General features: G+C 40.4%; 2 protein-coding genes across 3 annotated transcripts; both read right to left on the bottom strand.

Moving 5' to 3' along the window:
• Positions 1-8044: 8044 nt before the first annotated feature.
• Positions 8045-10014, bottom strand: LOC108630305 (calcium and integrin-binding family member 3). Its single transcript, XM_018033495.2, has 4 exons — positions 9624-10014; positions 9444-9564; positions 8822-8999; positions 8045-8298 (listed from the first exon to the last, which is right to left on the bottom strand). Exons 1-4 carry the CDS (start codon positions 9707-9709, stop codon positions 8081-8083), a joined length of 603 nt encoding a protein of 200 aa, XP_017888984.1. The 5' UTR covers positions 9710-10014; the 3' UTR covers positions 8045-8080.
• A 285-nt stretch (positions 10015-10299) lies between these two features.
• LOC113463788 (G patch domain and ankyrin repeat-containing protein 1 homolog) lies at positions 10300-12303 on the bottom strand. 2 transcript variants are annotated; one of them, XM_026817996.1, is made up of 3 exons: positions 12020-12297; positions 10702-11932; positions 10300-10545 (listed from the first exon to the last, which is right to left on the bottom strand). In XM_026817996.1, exon 2 carries the CDS (start codon positions 11910-11912, stop codon positions 10767-10769), a length of 1146 nt encoding a protein of 381 aa, XP_026673797.1. In that variant the 5' UTR covers positions 11913-11932; positions 12020-12297; the 3' UTR covers positions 10300-10545; positions 10702-10766. The 2 variants fall into 2 exon arrangements, with proteins under 2 accessions (XP_026673797.1, XP_026673798.1); XM_026817997.1 differs by having other exon boundaries at positions 10370-10545; positions 10849-11932; positions 12020-12303.
• Between the last annotated feature and the right edge of the window lie 71 nt (positions 12304-12374).

Below are 12374 nucleotides of genomic sequence, written 5' to 3' on the forward strand. Positions count from 1 at the left end.
GATTACGAATTTGAAAGGCTAATCCTCGCCGGGTTAACAGCTTCATTCCATTCGAAGTTAACGATCTTAAAGATCGAATCCTGTCCTGATCCAGTTTTACGATACGCAGCGGAAATGATATTTTCATTTTCGTGCCAAAGATTCGTGCTTCGCTTTCTCGAGCAATCTTTCACAAATATTTTCTCTTCTTAGTGTTCGAACGAACTGGGAATCGTTTTGGGAAGAATGAGACGGGGGAAATCGACACTGCTGTTGCAAGTTCGAGCGTTGAAGTCTCCTATCGACAATATGTATAAGTATAGAGTGTAGAGCGCCTTTCATACCTATAAAAACTATGCCGCACGCATTCATAGTCTTTATCAAGATATCTTTAAAATAAGCATTCCAGCTTTCTTGCAACAATTATTTCTTCAATTTTCATTAAATAATAGAACAAAAAAGTGCAAGAATATTCGTGAAATCATTATATGAAAATAAGTAGAAGGTTATTATAATACGTATAGGTCTTAAAATCGGTAGTCCATGAATCGTAAAGGGTTGGGACATACGTGTGAGCGGAAGCTCAGGGATGAAAAATCGAGAACCTTCGAGTGGTTCGAGTTCTCCAAAGAGTGTTTCGAGAGCAAGGCTTCTGCCGGTAGAGAATGACTCGAAGGCACAGAGAACACCGATGATGTCATCGGTGGGTCGACGGGTACTCGCGCCTACGCTTTTCTCTCTACCAGTTTCACTGGCAAGCAGCAGTAAGTATAAGTAAGTATACCTGTACGTATACATACAGATTGCAGTATGCTCATTCTCGGAGCCGTTCTCTACACTCTGCTACACGAAGAGAATCGGCCAGCCTTCTCTCTACCGATTCTCCTCTCCTCCCCTTTCGTTTCTCGTTTATTTTATCCGGTGCTGCTTCCCTTTTCTGCTCCGTTCCTTCTTCATTTCTCTTCTCTTCGCCGCCTTCAGGGCCCCACCGTCGCGTTCAGTTCGCATCGCATAGTACGGGAACGAGAAGCGAACGATATAACGTGTGCTGAGGACATGCTCAATTCCTACCTTCATGCCAGCCTATATTGTCGGTATATACCGGTTATGCAGATGGGAGTCCGGTCTGGACCTCCTCGGCAAACCCTCCAACTGAGAATCTCGTCTTCTTCTTCTTCTTCTCCCTCTTCTTTTGCTTCCCTGGCCCTTTCTTTTTCCATTTCTTCATCGTCATCATCATTATCATCGTCGCGGGTCCTCCTCGTTGTATCAAGCGACTCTGCTTTACCTTGCTTTCAATTCTAACTCGTTTCCTTTACTTTCTTGTCCTTTGCTGCTCGTACGACGACGTCTTTCTATACTTTATACGCACGGTGCGGCACGTCGCTCCGTCTTTATACACGATTATCCGGATTTGTGAGTATATGCGTAAATACATTTGCACATATAGTGTATATGTATACCTGCTCTCCGCGTTCGTCTCTCTTTCTCCATTTTTCTGCTCATGGTTCCGCTCTCGCTGTGCGTCCGAGGCGGCCGTTAGAAACGGTTAAGGTACCAAGCGATGAACGAAGATTGCACGGCTTTCACGAAGCTATTTACAGACCGATTTTTTAGCCTCGGAACAGGTATTTCGCTTGATAGCCGGTAGAACAGCCGCGCCGCTCCGCTTCGCAGTCCCAGAGCAGAGTATCGATCGATCGATACGGAGTTGACATAATTCAATCGTACCGGCGACACCAGAAAATCTCGATTCACGAAGCAGTTCTATGACTCTCGGTTTTCGATCTCTGACTTTCCTCAACGAAAATTGTAACTATATTTCAAATATAAACTGATTTCATGTAAATTTATTATTCAATTATCATACTGGTAAAGAATGTTGTAATAGAGATATTCTAACAGAATTATACATTATTTTATATGACATGATGGTATGTAAATGTGAGGTGTAATGGTGTATGAAGTAATGGCAACAGTAATTGACCTCGTATCAGTAGTTTCAGGCCAGTTTTCAGAAGAACGTAAAAATAAGATTTTCAAGGGTACTGATATGTTAGATTACGAATGGAAAAATGTTTCTCATATAAACGAGACACGAGCAAAACTCAAAACGCCTATTCCTGAATTAGGTTTTACATGCGATCAACTTCTGTTCATTCGCATTTGCCTTGATAGTCGATTTTCGACCAGAAAATTAAAATTTCTAGAAAACTACGTTATATACGTATCAATCTGATAAATATGAGACAGTGTAATAAAATCATTCGAGTTTGGTGTGAGAGTCGCGGAGAAAACAAATAGCGTAACGAGCGGTGTGTTTTTTTAATTGTCCCGTCCAATTACGATTCTACTCCGAGGAATATCTGAAAAGTATTGGATCCGCAAGAAGAATGGGACAGTCGCGTCGATTTAACGAGGCACCGGCAAACAGTCTCCAGGGTGATGGTAGTACGATGGCGGCGATTTAATCGCGGACCCCTTTCAACTGCAAAGTCGTCTGGTTCGCTTCTCAGCGATCAACGACGCCTGTTGTTCCCCGAAAAAGGATCTGTCGCACCTGAAGATAGCGTCAACGAAATATGCACGCTCCGTCCTCTTTGGATTGCTCTCATGCATTTTTCCCTCGGAGCTTGATCACCGAAATAATAATTAAATTGCGGAGTTTCATGCAAAATAAGTTCAAAAACCTCAGTTAAAAAAATGCATTTTATATGAGAATGTCTTACACCATTTTTAAATATGCATTCAACTTTTGAAATTCCATATAGGTTTATAGTTTATGCACTACATGTAATGATTATATTTTCTATATGTATAAAATCTTCGCGTAAGAATTTGATCCCCTTTTGTCAAGCCTCAGGTTACAATGTCTAAAGTTTATTCTTTTAGATAGATCTGAGACTAGGACTAACCGAATGTCCATTATAGGTGAACGATACTCTGTTTTGAATAGACAGCATTAACGAGGCAAACTTTTCACCAGCGATCGATCATTGTCTCCTTTAGTGGAATCATGCCTACGTTCCGTGACGGTATTACTGGCATAATGTCAAAGCGGCGACCGCAATTATTCGGCGTAATAGAACCTCGTGCATTAAGTAGCCGCGACATAATTCATTGCTTTCGATTCGATCGGCATTAAAGTCAACCTGGATTATCACGACAACATTAACCAGCTCTCTGTTTCGTAATCCCTTCGTAACGAAAGATCGGTGCAATAATACTTAGATAAGAACTTTCAAAGATAATTTTCAGCGAGACAAAGAATTAATCCCTTCTCGTTCCAGCATCTCGAGTAACAGTAAGCTCGCACAAGAATCTGGCGACTTGGTCGTAAATCGGAGGCAAAGAACGAACGAGAATAATAACTGTTCGTTAGAAAAGGAGTTTGAATCGAGATCGTCGCGTGTTCACAGCTTGCTTGTTGATATACCAGGAACGTGAGTTATTGTGCAAATAATTGGCACGGCTGTCTACGCTTGTCACAGTTGCTTACGAGGTGCTGTTCGCGACGATTACGGGTTTTGTAAATAGGGAAAAAGAGAAAGGTTAACAACGTGCGCCCCTTCGTCAAAATTCGACAGAAACCATCGCTGCTGTAATTCTCGGTTATCAACGAATCGAAATAATTTCTATATCGGACGTGCCTTTTTCCTCTTCCTTCTTTCTTTTATTTTCGTCATTGCCTGCTGTCGAATCGGTGGGGAGCGAGGGACGAACGTTTATTTGCCAAAAAACGTGGAAATCACATAATATTCCACGGACGATGCGAACGGACGCTTTCGAATGCGCGAAGCGTTCGTGGAATAAATTTAGGTGGTACTTGAGCGGAAAGCTGATCTACCGGCCGCGACCAGTTGCGAAACTTCTTTTGAGTACCGTGCGTCGCGTCGCCTCGCGTCGTCGAGTTTTATTCAGAGTTACCCGCGTGTACCGGTTCGCCGGTTCCGAATAAAATGCAACATCGATCGCATCGCGCGAATATGCAATTTTGCAGAATACTGAGGAGATTGGGAAACGTAATTGTCGCGCATCGATTACGAAACTTTTTCCGAACAGCGTTCACCGAGGATCGTCAATGCTAAACGACTTTGAAACACAACGTTCACGGATTTTCTTTTTATGTTCCCTTTCGCAACGATTTTCATTCCTTCGGTAATTTAGTAAAATTAAAATCAGAAAATGATAGTCGGAATTCCAGCAATAGATTCTCGATCAGATTGTCTTAGAATTAGAACGAACTATCAAATGATTACGTAAAACGTTTCTAGGCATTGTCAGTAGTCTCGTAGACGCAGCAATTTTTTAACGTTTCCCATAGAGGGAAGGAGGTAATCGGCGTTGAGGTTGCAATCACCTCCGACGATTGCGACAGATCGAGATAGACTTGCAATAATGTACGCGGCTCCTGTCTACCCGGTCTGCCTAATCACACGTTCGAACGCATAAATCGCGTTCACGAACATACGTACGTACTACGTAAATAGATAGACCCTCGATTCTCTCTCTTTCAGTTCCCAAGAGTATCGAGCTAGAATAAATGGTTACCATGTTCATAGAAGTTGGACAGCGAAAATCGGAAAAGGTAAATGATGCGTTCGACTAACATCAACGGGAGCAACAGGTACGTACATTCGGTAGGCAGGACGTCAAAAAACGGCGCTCGCCTCAATTACAAATCTCACAGGCGAAAGATGTCCGAAGATAGCTGAAGAATATTCGAGCACCCCAACGGGGGCCATTAGGATCCAAAGGTAGTTGGGCCCCAGTCCTCTATCCGACGGTCCCTCTTTCTCTCTTTTTCTCTTTCCTCGTTCTCTCGATGAATCCCATGGAAGAGGAGGCGGGGGATGGTTGGCCGGTCAAGCCGCATTCCGTTGGCCAACCGGCTCCTTGGAACCCTTCCTCCCCCTCTTAGGTAGACGGTTCTTTCTCTATATACAAGCCTCTCGCCTCCTTATGAACCCACTACGATATGTGTGCCCACAAGACGGCCAATATTATTTCGACTAGACACACCGGCCAGGCTCAAGAGACGCAACCTTGTCAGAGAGCAAGCAACGTAACGTATGCATGTATGTATGTATGTATGTAGGTATCTACTTTCACGAAGTGAAACTGTTACTGGGAGGAACAACTCAAAGGTCGATCGTTTTTAAACGATCGTTAATGCATGCAATTCGCTCGGCCTCCAGTTTGCGAACTCATTATTTTTCCAAAACCACGATTCGATCTTTGCGCGTACAATCATGCACGAGCAGTCTGACAATCAGTGATTAATAAATATTTTATCGCAGACATAACGCAGTTATGAGTTGCCCTAAGATTAGTTCGATGCATCGAATTAAATCTTGGAGAATATATACGGGCTGTAATACTTCTTCCCAGATCGTGCAAATATTTTCGTACAACGTGGTCGAAAGTTGTCCCGACTTCTCCGCGGCGTTCGCACAGGAATTGTGTATCGCTTTCGTGAATAAATGAGTCATGAGGACAGAAAATAAAACTGAAAATTGGTATTCGGTTTTCCTCCGTTCAGAATAAACATTTTTGAGTGGCAAAAACGATATAAAACACGAGTTGACAAAAATGACGACTCGCTTTTGGTTTGCTAAGTATAATTTTATATACGGTGTCAGGAATTGGCAAAGCGGATGCTCCGAAAAAGGGGCGATCGTACGCGTTAAAGATGATCGAAAATTCGAAAGTCGGATCCCGGAACCGAGTAAGCGTACAGATCTTTCGAGCGTACGATGTCGCCGCGCGATCGCGGGGTCGAGGTCCCCCAAGAGGCGAAGGTTCGAGAGAAGGTTCCCGCGAGAGTACTCGCCCACGTAGGGTGCCGTAAAAGTTAGGTTCAAATCTGCCCTCCACCGACCGCCTCCACTGCCCGGTGTACTCGCTATCATCCTCCAACTTCCTCTCCCTCATGTAAACTTCTCTTTCATCCAGCGCGTTCGCGTTTGCATTCGCGTTCGGTTCAGTTCGGCTTCCTCCTTCTTCTCTTCCTCCTTTGCCACGTTCCTTCGCCTCTTTCCACCCGCGATCCTTGTCTCCTCCTCTTGTTCTTCTTTTCCTTGTCTTCTCGTCTCGATTCCTACCTCGGCCCCTTACCACCCTCGTACCTCGGTCCGCGTAGCATGGGCCAAGAAACGGCCAGGTTGTAAACTACAATTGCGCTCAGGTAGACACCAAATTTTAAGAAGAAATTCGTTTATTACTGCTTCGGAAAAAATGCGACAAGTTTTACGCGTTTATTCGATGACAATACGAATTATCATTCCTTTATCTTGTGCATCCACGCGGTTACATATTTCTGTAGAAATATACGAAAATATATAATTCACTCGGAACTATCTCCTTATACGTAGCAAAAACTGTAATAGAGGGGAGAACTGGACTTCTATCATCCAAACTATCCAGTTATGCGCAACGTCTAACGCTCCGACTAGACTGGTTCTTGCAAACGGAGTTTTACCGTACGTTATGATGAAAGAATCATCGTCGCCCAGCTCTATATTCGTTTCAAGCTCTTCGTCTTCAATAATATTTGTCTCCCAAATTCGTGGCCTCATAGTTTTTTAGCCTCTAATGTAGGATGAACTAGTATGCCGTACTGTTATGTGTCACCGCTACAGCGTTAATCATTTCGATAAGAATTGAACGAATGCTCGACGAAAGAGTAATAAAATAGTTTGAGAAGATTTCCGTTTGAGAAAACGGTATACTGTACATAGACTGCGGGATCTGCCCGAATTCGGTGATATCAGTTGTTATTTATTAACGCAAAGATTTATGAGTATACTAAAGTCCATCGATTGTACAGGATTGGAAAGAAGAGTTGGACGCATCGCGTCGCGTCGTGAAGGCGTCGTTGAACGTCGGGCTCAAGAATGTTATACGAATACTTCGGGCTCGGAAGGTGGAAGGTGGTTGGTCGGTTGCGATCTCTCAAGGGGGAAACTCTCCCGAGCCCTGAGAGCGGTGATGCGGTGATCCTCCGTTTAGCAAGAAGGAAAGAGAACGAGCCACGAGGTGAGCAGTGGCAGCAAGGGAGAGGGAGTCTCGCGCGCAGAGGGTGTCGACGGTGGACCCAGGAGGCAAGGGGGCCTTCTCGGACCCCGAGGGCCTCCGGACAGGCCGCCAACAAGAGCGGGCAGAGATGCGAGAACGAACGGGCAAGAGAGAAGGATGAGAAGTGACCGGATGGCCTTGGTCCCCAGACTCGGTTAGTTACCGCGCGGCCGACTATAACTGGTCGAGTGGTTCGTAACACACGGGGCGGTATCTCCGATTTCGACCGCTTTTTAAAACGACCGGACTCCGCATTGCTGGACCATAGATGTGTACACTAGCTCCAAAAACGACAGAAGATGCAACGAGAATCGCTCTCCCAGACGAATCGCGACATACCAAAAATTTATCTCGCTCTTCGTCCCTTCTTTTCACCATCAAGAGAAGTTTGTAAATGGAAACAGATATAATTTTTCCTGCCGTTTCGGATAATTTCATCCCGGAATGCGGACGAGATTGATTTCTTTAATTTTGATAAAAAAAAAATTTTTAATCCCCTTATTGTTGTAGCAGTTTCTTATTAAAGTCAGAATAAATAATCAGATATAACGAATAAATAATCAGATTAAGAAGATGGATGACAGAGAAAAGATGTTCAATGCGAATCAGAACTCTTTTTTTCTACTGTGAAATGTAATGTTCGTGAAATGTAAAAACGAAATGTTCACAGTGGATTCGTAAACGCTGTTGGATACTCTCGGCTTGCAAATTTACAAGAAGTTCCTGTTCGGAACGAAAACCAGCAATGCTGTTTGTTCCTTAACGAAAGCAACATACATAGCCATTTAAGAAACTGTATGAAAAAGTGTTTTAACATTAAACATGCAGACTAACATGCGGAGATAATAAATTATTATCTTGTTAACGAGCAAAATGAATTCAGTTTAAATTGAACAAAGATAAAAGATATAATTCGAAAGTAAACTCGAAACGATTCCATTGTATGAAAAAATTGAATAAAAATGGACGGGATGAATGAATAGCAAAATTGTCATGACAACATCTATATTTTATTAATGAATTTTTAAATTCTAATGTGAAAAGTCGCCATAAAATCCGAGGCTCTTGTTACGACGTGCTCGAATTCCAAGTAAGATAAAACACCGTCACCGTCAATGTCGCTTTCCTCCAAAACTTTCCGACACACGGTGGCCACCTCCTCGGCGTTCAGGTCATCCTGGACCAGCTGCCGGCAGGTGCGTTCCAAATCGTTCAACCCTAGTACGCCATCCTCATCGAAGTCTATTTACATAATGTTACGAAGTTAATTATCACGATTCATGCGGAAGTGATCATTCCGTATAATCTGAATTAATAAACTTCTAGAAATGTCGTTTGTAAAGTTTTCTGTTTACGACCTTTAATAACAATTTCATTTTATAAGATGTGCCAATGGGCTCATGGGATAAATAATTCAGATATCCACAAAGTGCAATCTGGTTTAAAGAAATCTAATTTGAACAAACCAACGAATAATGTTCCGCTCAATAAAATTATTATTAAAAAATTAATCAATTTCGTTAATGCTACACTTTTTGAGTGAAATTCACTCAAACTAGATCACAGAAATTACACGAAACAAGAAAACTGCAGTCGGTGGAATTTAGTAGAAAATCAATAGTTGTTTCGTGTTAAGATGCAATATAACTACTGATAGTGCAAGTTAGAGATATAGCACATCGAGGTCAACCTCGAAGTTCTTCTCATGATCACGTTTATCCACTGCCTGCTTTCACGTGGTAGATAATAGATATCCAATTCGTACCGTAAATCTTAAAGGCGTAAAAGACCTTCAAATCCCGCGGAGCCTGCTCCGAAAAAACTGACATCATCTCAAGGAACTCCTCAAAACAGATTCCTTGGTTCGATGACAACGTCGACGATTCCATGGGATTCTGGCATCTCGTGAATACCTCGGAAATACGTTCCCTGAACGGGTTTTCCTAAAAATAGCCAAGCACCGGGAATTTTCTGTAGAATCCTGCCATAAAATTATAATCACAAATGTGACGAGCGTGAGATCGGGAAAACTAATATAAACCGACCTGGTTCAGTAATTCGTACAGTGGCTTAATATTTCATACAACGTATTAACTAATCTATTTATTAAGAGAATTCATTCATTTTTGGTTTCGTAGGTATACACTTATCTTAAAAAAATTTTAAACAATAATCATTGTTTATATGTGAAAATACTATTACTATTGAAATTTTTTAGTTTTTGATTTCATTGTTAATTTCCTTATTTTTTTTCCCGATTTTAAACTATGTCCGAAGTTTAATTAATGAAACTGACCCCCGAGTTACTCGCAGCGATTTTTATACGTTTACTTAATTTTCTTTAATTTTTATGAATCTGCATTTCTTTAGATTAAGGAATTAAAGACCTTTAATTCTGGTATACGTGTCAAACATGATAGGGGTATACGAAGCGTCGATGCTTGATGAGGCGTCATGGATCGTGGAACTGTTCCGGGATCTCCCATATCTCGAAATCGCTTAAATATTCTAAAAAATACAACCCGACGTTATTAAGAGTCGTATATTCGAATAATAGCACGAAATACCTCAAAATTTCTTTGCGAGTAAAAAATGTGCAATCTTGATAATCCTCTAGTTGTTCCTCGGTGAAAGTGGCTACTTTGTTTCCCATCTTATGTAATACAAAGATATTCTCGCTAATCAAACAACTCGCACCAGTGTTTCGTTTACTACTTAATACTTGAAACTGAATTCACGCGCTGCCCAATGTTCAATACGAAATCTAATAATCAGGGTGTGTCGCGGCGCTCCCACTTTCAGGGACGTTTCAGTCAGAAATTAATGAAGGCAAATCCTAATTCGTTGTTCGTTCGCGTTTCGCGATTAGGCGCTACTAATAAGTCGCATGTCTGTCTTATATTTTATTTATTAACATTAACATTTCAAATTTAACTTATAAATGCCCGTAATTGAAATTTTATATTTGGGATTCTCTTCTCTTTCCGCTCACTTCCTAAAAATTTAGGTTCATTTTGTTGTGTAGGTAGTATTGTAGTATACCTTAAAATAAAACTAAAAGTAAATTATTTACAAGTTGACGTTATATTTATATTTGATTCTATTATTATAATAAATGTATGTATATTTGTTGTACACTGAATAATCAAAGGTATGAAAGATACTTTTTGGTCTGCAATATAATAAAAGCCAATTCAACTTATGTAGGAATTTGAAAAATGATTAAAAATAAATTTACATGTACCTTTAATGCGTAACTCTTTTGCAGTTTTGGACGACATTTTTGTTAATAAAGGTTCTACAATAGTCCAAGTTTTCTTACAATATTTATTCTGCAATACCCTCATCAATTCATATTAATTTTGTCAGTATCTCTTCGTTTATCAAAAGCAATTATTATTTCTTGGCTATCAATGAGAATCTCAGCTGTCCTCTCTTGCATGTATTGTATTACATATGTTCCAAAGCCTTCCGCTGATCAATTCTCATCTATAATAAAAACTATGATTACTTGTTTGCAAAAATTTATTTGAACAAACGCTCGTTCAAAAACAATAAATATATATCATACTACTGTAAATGCTAAAGTGTTCAAATACAAACAATTCACACAGACATTTAAAATGAGTAAAAAACAAAAATTACATTGTATTCAGTCTTAGAAGCATTATCAACTACTGATAACTTAAAGTGTACTCCTGTATGTTATTTTATGACAAAGCAATACGCAGTGCTCTCTCTTTCCTGACTTCCTTATTAAGTAATTTCTCTCTGTCTTTCTTTTTCACACACTTATGTTTAGATGGTTTGAGATCGCTGATTGCAGAAACATCACCAGGTTTGAAATGTGTTACTCTGTATTCCTTTTCGTTGATCTGGCCTAATCCTTTCCTGTCAGATTTTAGGCACGTTTTAATGGGATACTTAAGTCCTTTTCCTGAAGGGCCAAGACCATTTTGTTCATCCCATCCATGGTTCAAAAGCATCTGATAGCCTTTGTTTTGTTTCGATATGCCATACATTGTGTTTGTTAGTTTTGGTTTACTGTTGAATACATGAAGAGTGGACGTTTCATGTTTCTTCCAAGTTGTTTGATAGAAATTAACTTTGCAAATCTTGCAATAAAATCCAGAATTTTCATCGTAATGTTTTTTCACACTATCAATTTTTCGGGAGGTGTCGTTAAAATCCTTCAAAGGCTCCACGAATTCTGGTTTGATTTGCAATGAATAATCACTATTTGGTTGTGACGTATTCGCATCTGCTTCAGGCAGTGTTGATCTGTTAGTTGTATGTTCTGTTCTCTTTTTGAGCAATGCAACAATATTCAAATAATTCTTTTTCAATGCCAGTTGTGCCGCAGTAAGACCAGATTTCTCCCGAGCTCTTCTATTGGCACCGAGGTTTAACAAAAATTCTATAACATCCAAGTGGCCACAGTAGGCAGCTGACATGAGCGGTGTCCAACCAAAATCATCAGTCGAATCAACATTTTCTTGGGTTACATATCTGGATAAGAACATCAAATCCTTCTGTTCCACTGCTTTCAATATAGCATTGACAGTCACGTTCCCCTTAGAGAACTGTTCACTTTTAGATCTCTCAGTTGAAACAGATTTTGATATTGTACTATGATTAATGTTCGTCCTAGCTTTACGATGTTTCTGGTCATGTTGTGAGATTACATCTTCTGTATCATGCACAATTTCCTCGTAACTTTCCCTTGCCTCATCTCCTTGAAAACTTAAGCAATGATCTTTTCTCTTGATAGGTACCTCGGAAACCTCGCAGGACTCACGAACGAATGTTTTCCACGGAATATCAATATTCATAAAAAAATTGTGCTGCTTCAGCATCTTGCATTTCAGTTTTACATCTATCGTTCAATGAAACATGTATGAGTAATCAGAGAAAGCAGCTGATAATCCTGGATTATGCAGGACAATCACTTTTATTAACTTACATTGGTACCGTACACTGTACACAGTACAGTACACCGTTCTATACTTTTTGGTAGATGACTGATGATTTTATCATTGGTCATACAATCACAATGTAAATTAAACGAAGATAATAATTAACTTCCGATCAGGGAATTCACTTAGCCTAGGTGAATGGTTATGATTATCATCCATAATCCATGTTCTATCTCCTATACGGACATCTTCTGAAATCATCTGTAACTACAGTTCCATACAGTTCTATCACTGACATCACCGAGGCGACTGAGGCGACTCTGAAATTTATCTATATTTTGGATTTTCAATTCATGAAGAACAGTGAGAAAATGATTTTCCAGAAGTGATTATTAAATAATT

This window comes from Ceratina calcarata, unplaced genomic scaffold (assembly GCF_001652005.2).
Source record: "Ceratina calcarata isolate Rehan_Ccalc_2016 unplaced genomic scaffold, ASM165200v1 scaffold72.2, whole genome shotgun sequence".
NCBI lineage: Eukaryota > Metazoa > Arthropoda > Insecta > Hymenoptera > Apidae > Ceratina > Ceratina calcarata.

Coding starts and splice junctions, on each gene's coding strand:
- LOC108630305 (XM_018033495.2), bottom strand. CDS start 9,709: ATGGGAAACAAAGTAGCCACTTTCACCGAGGAACAACTAGAGGATTAT. Junction 9,565..9,623: donor ACTCGCAAAGAAATTTTGAG/GTATTTCGTGCT, acceptor TGTATTTTTTAG/AATATTTAAGCGATTTCGAG. Junction 8,299..8,821: donor TTACGCCTTTAAGATTTACG/GTACGAATTGGA, acceptor TTATGTAAATAG/ACTTCGATGAGGATGGCGTA.
- LOC113463788 (XM_026817996.1), bottom strand. CDS start 11,912: ATGCTGAAGCAGCACAATTTTTTTATGAATATTGATATTCCGTGGAAA.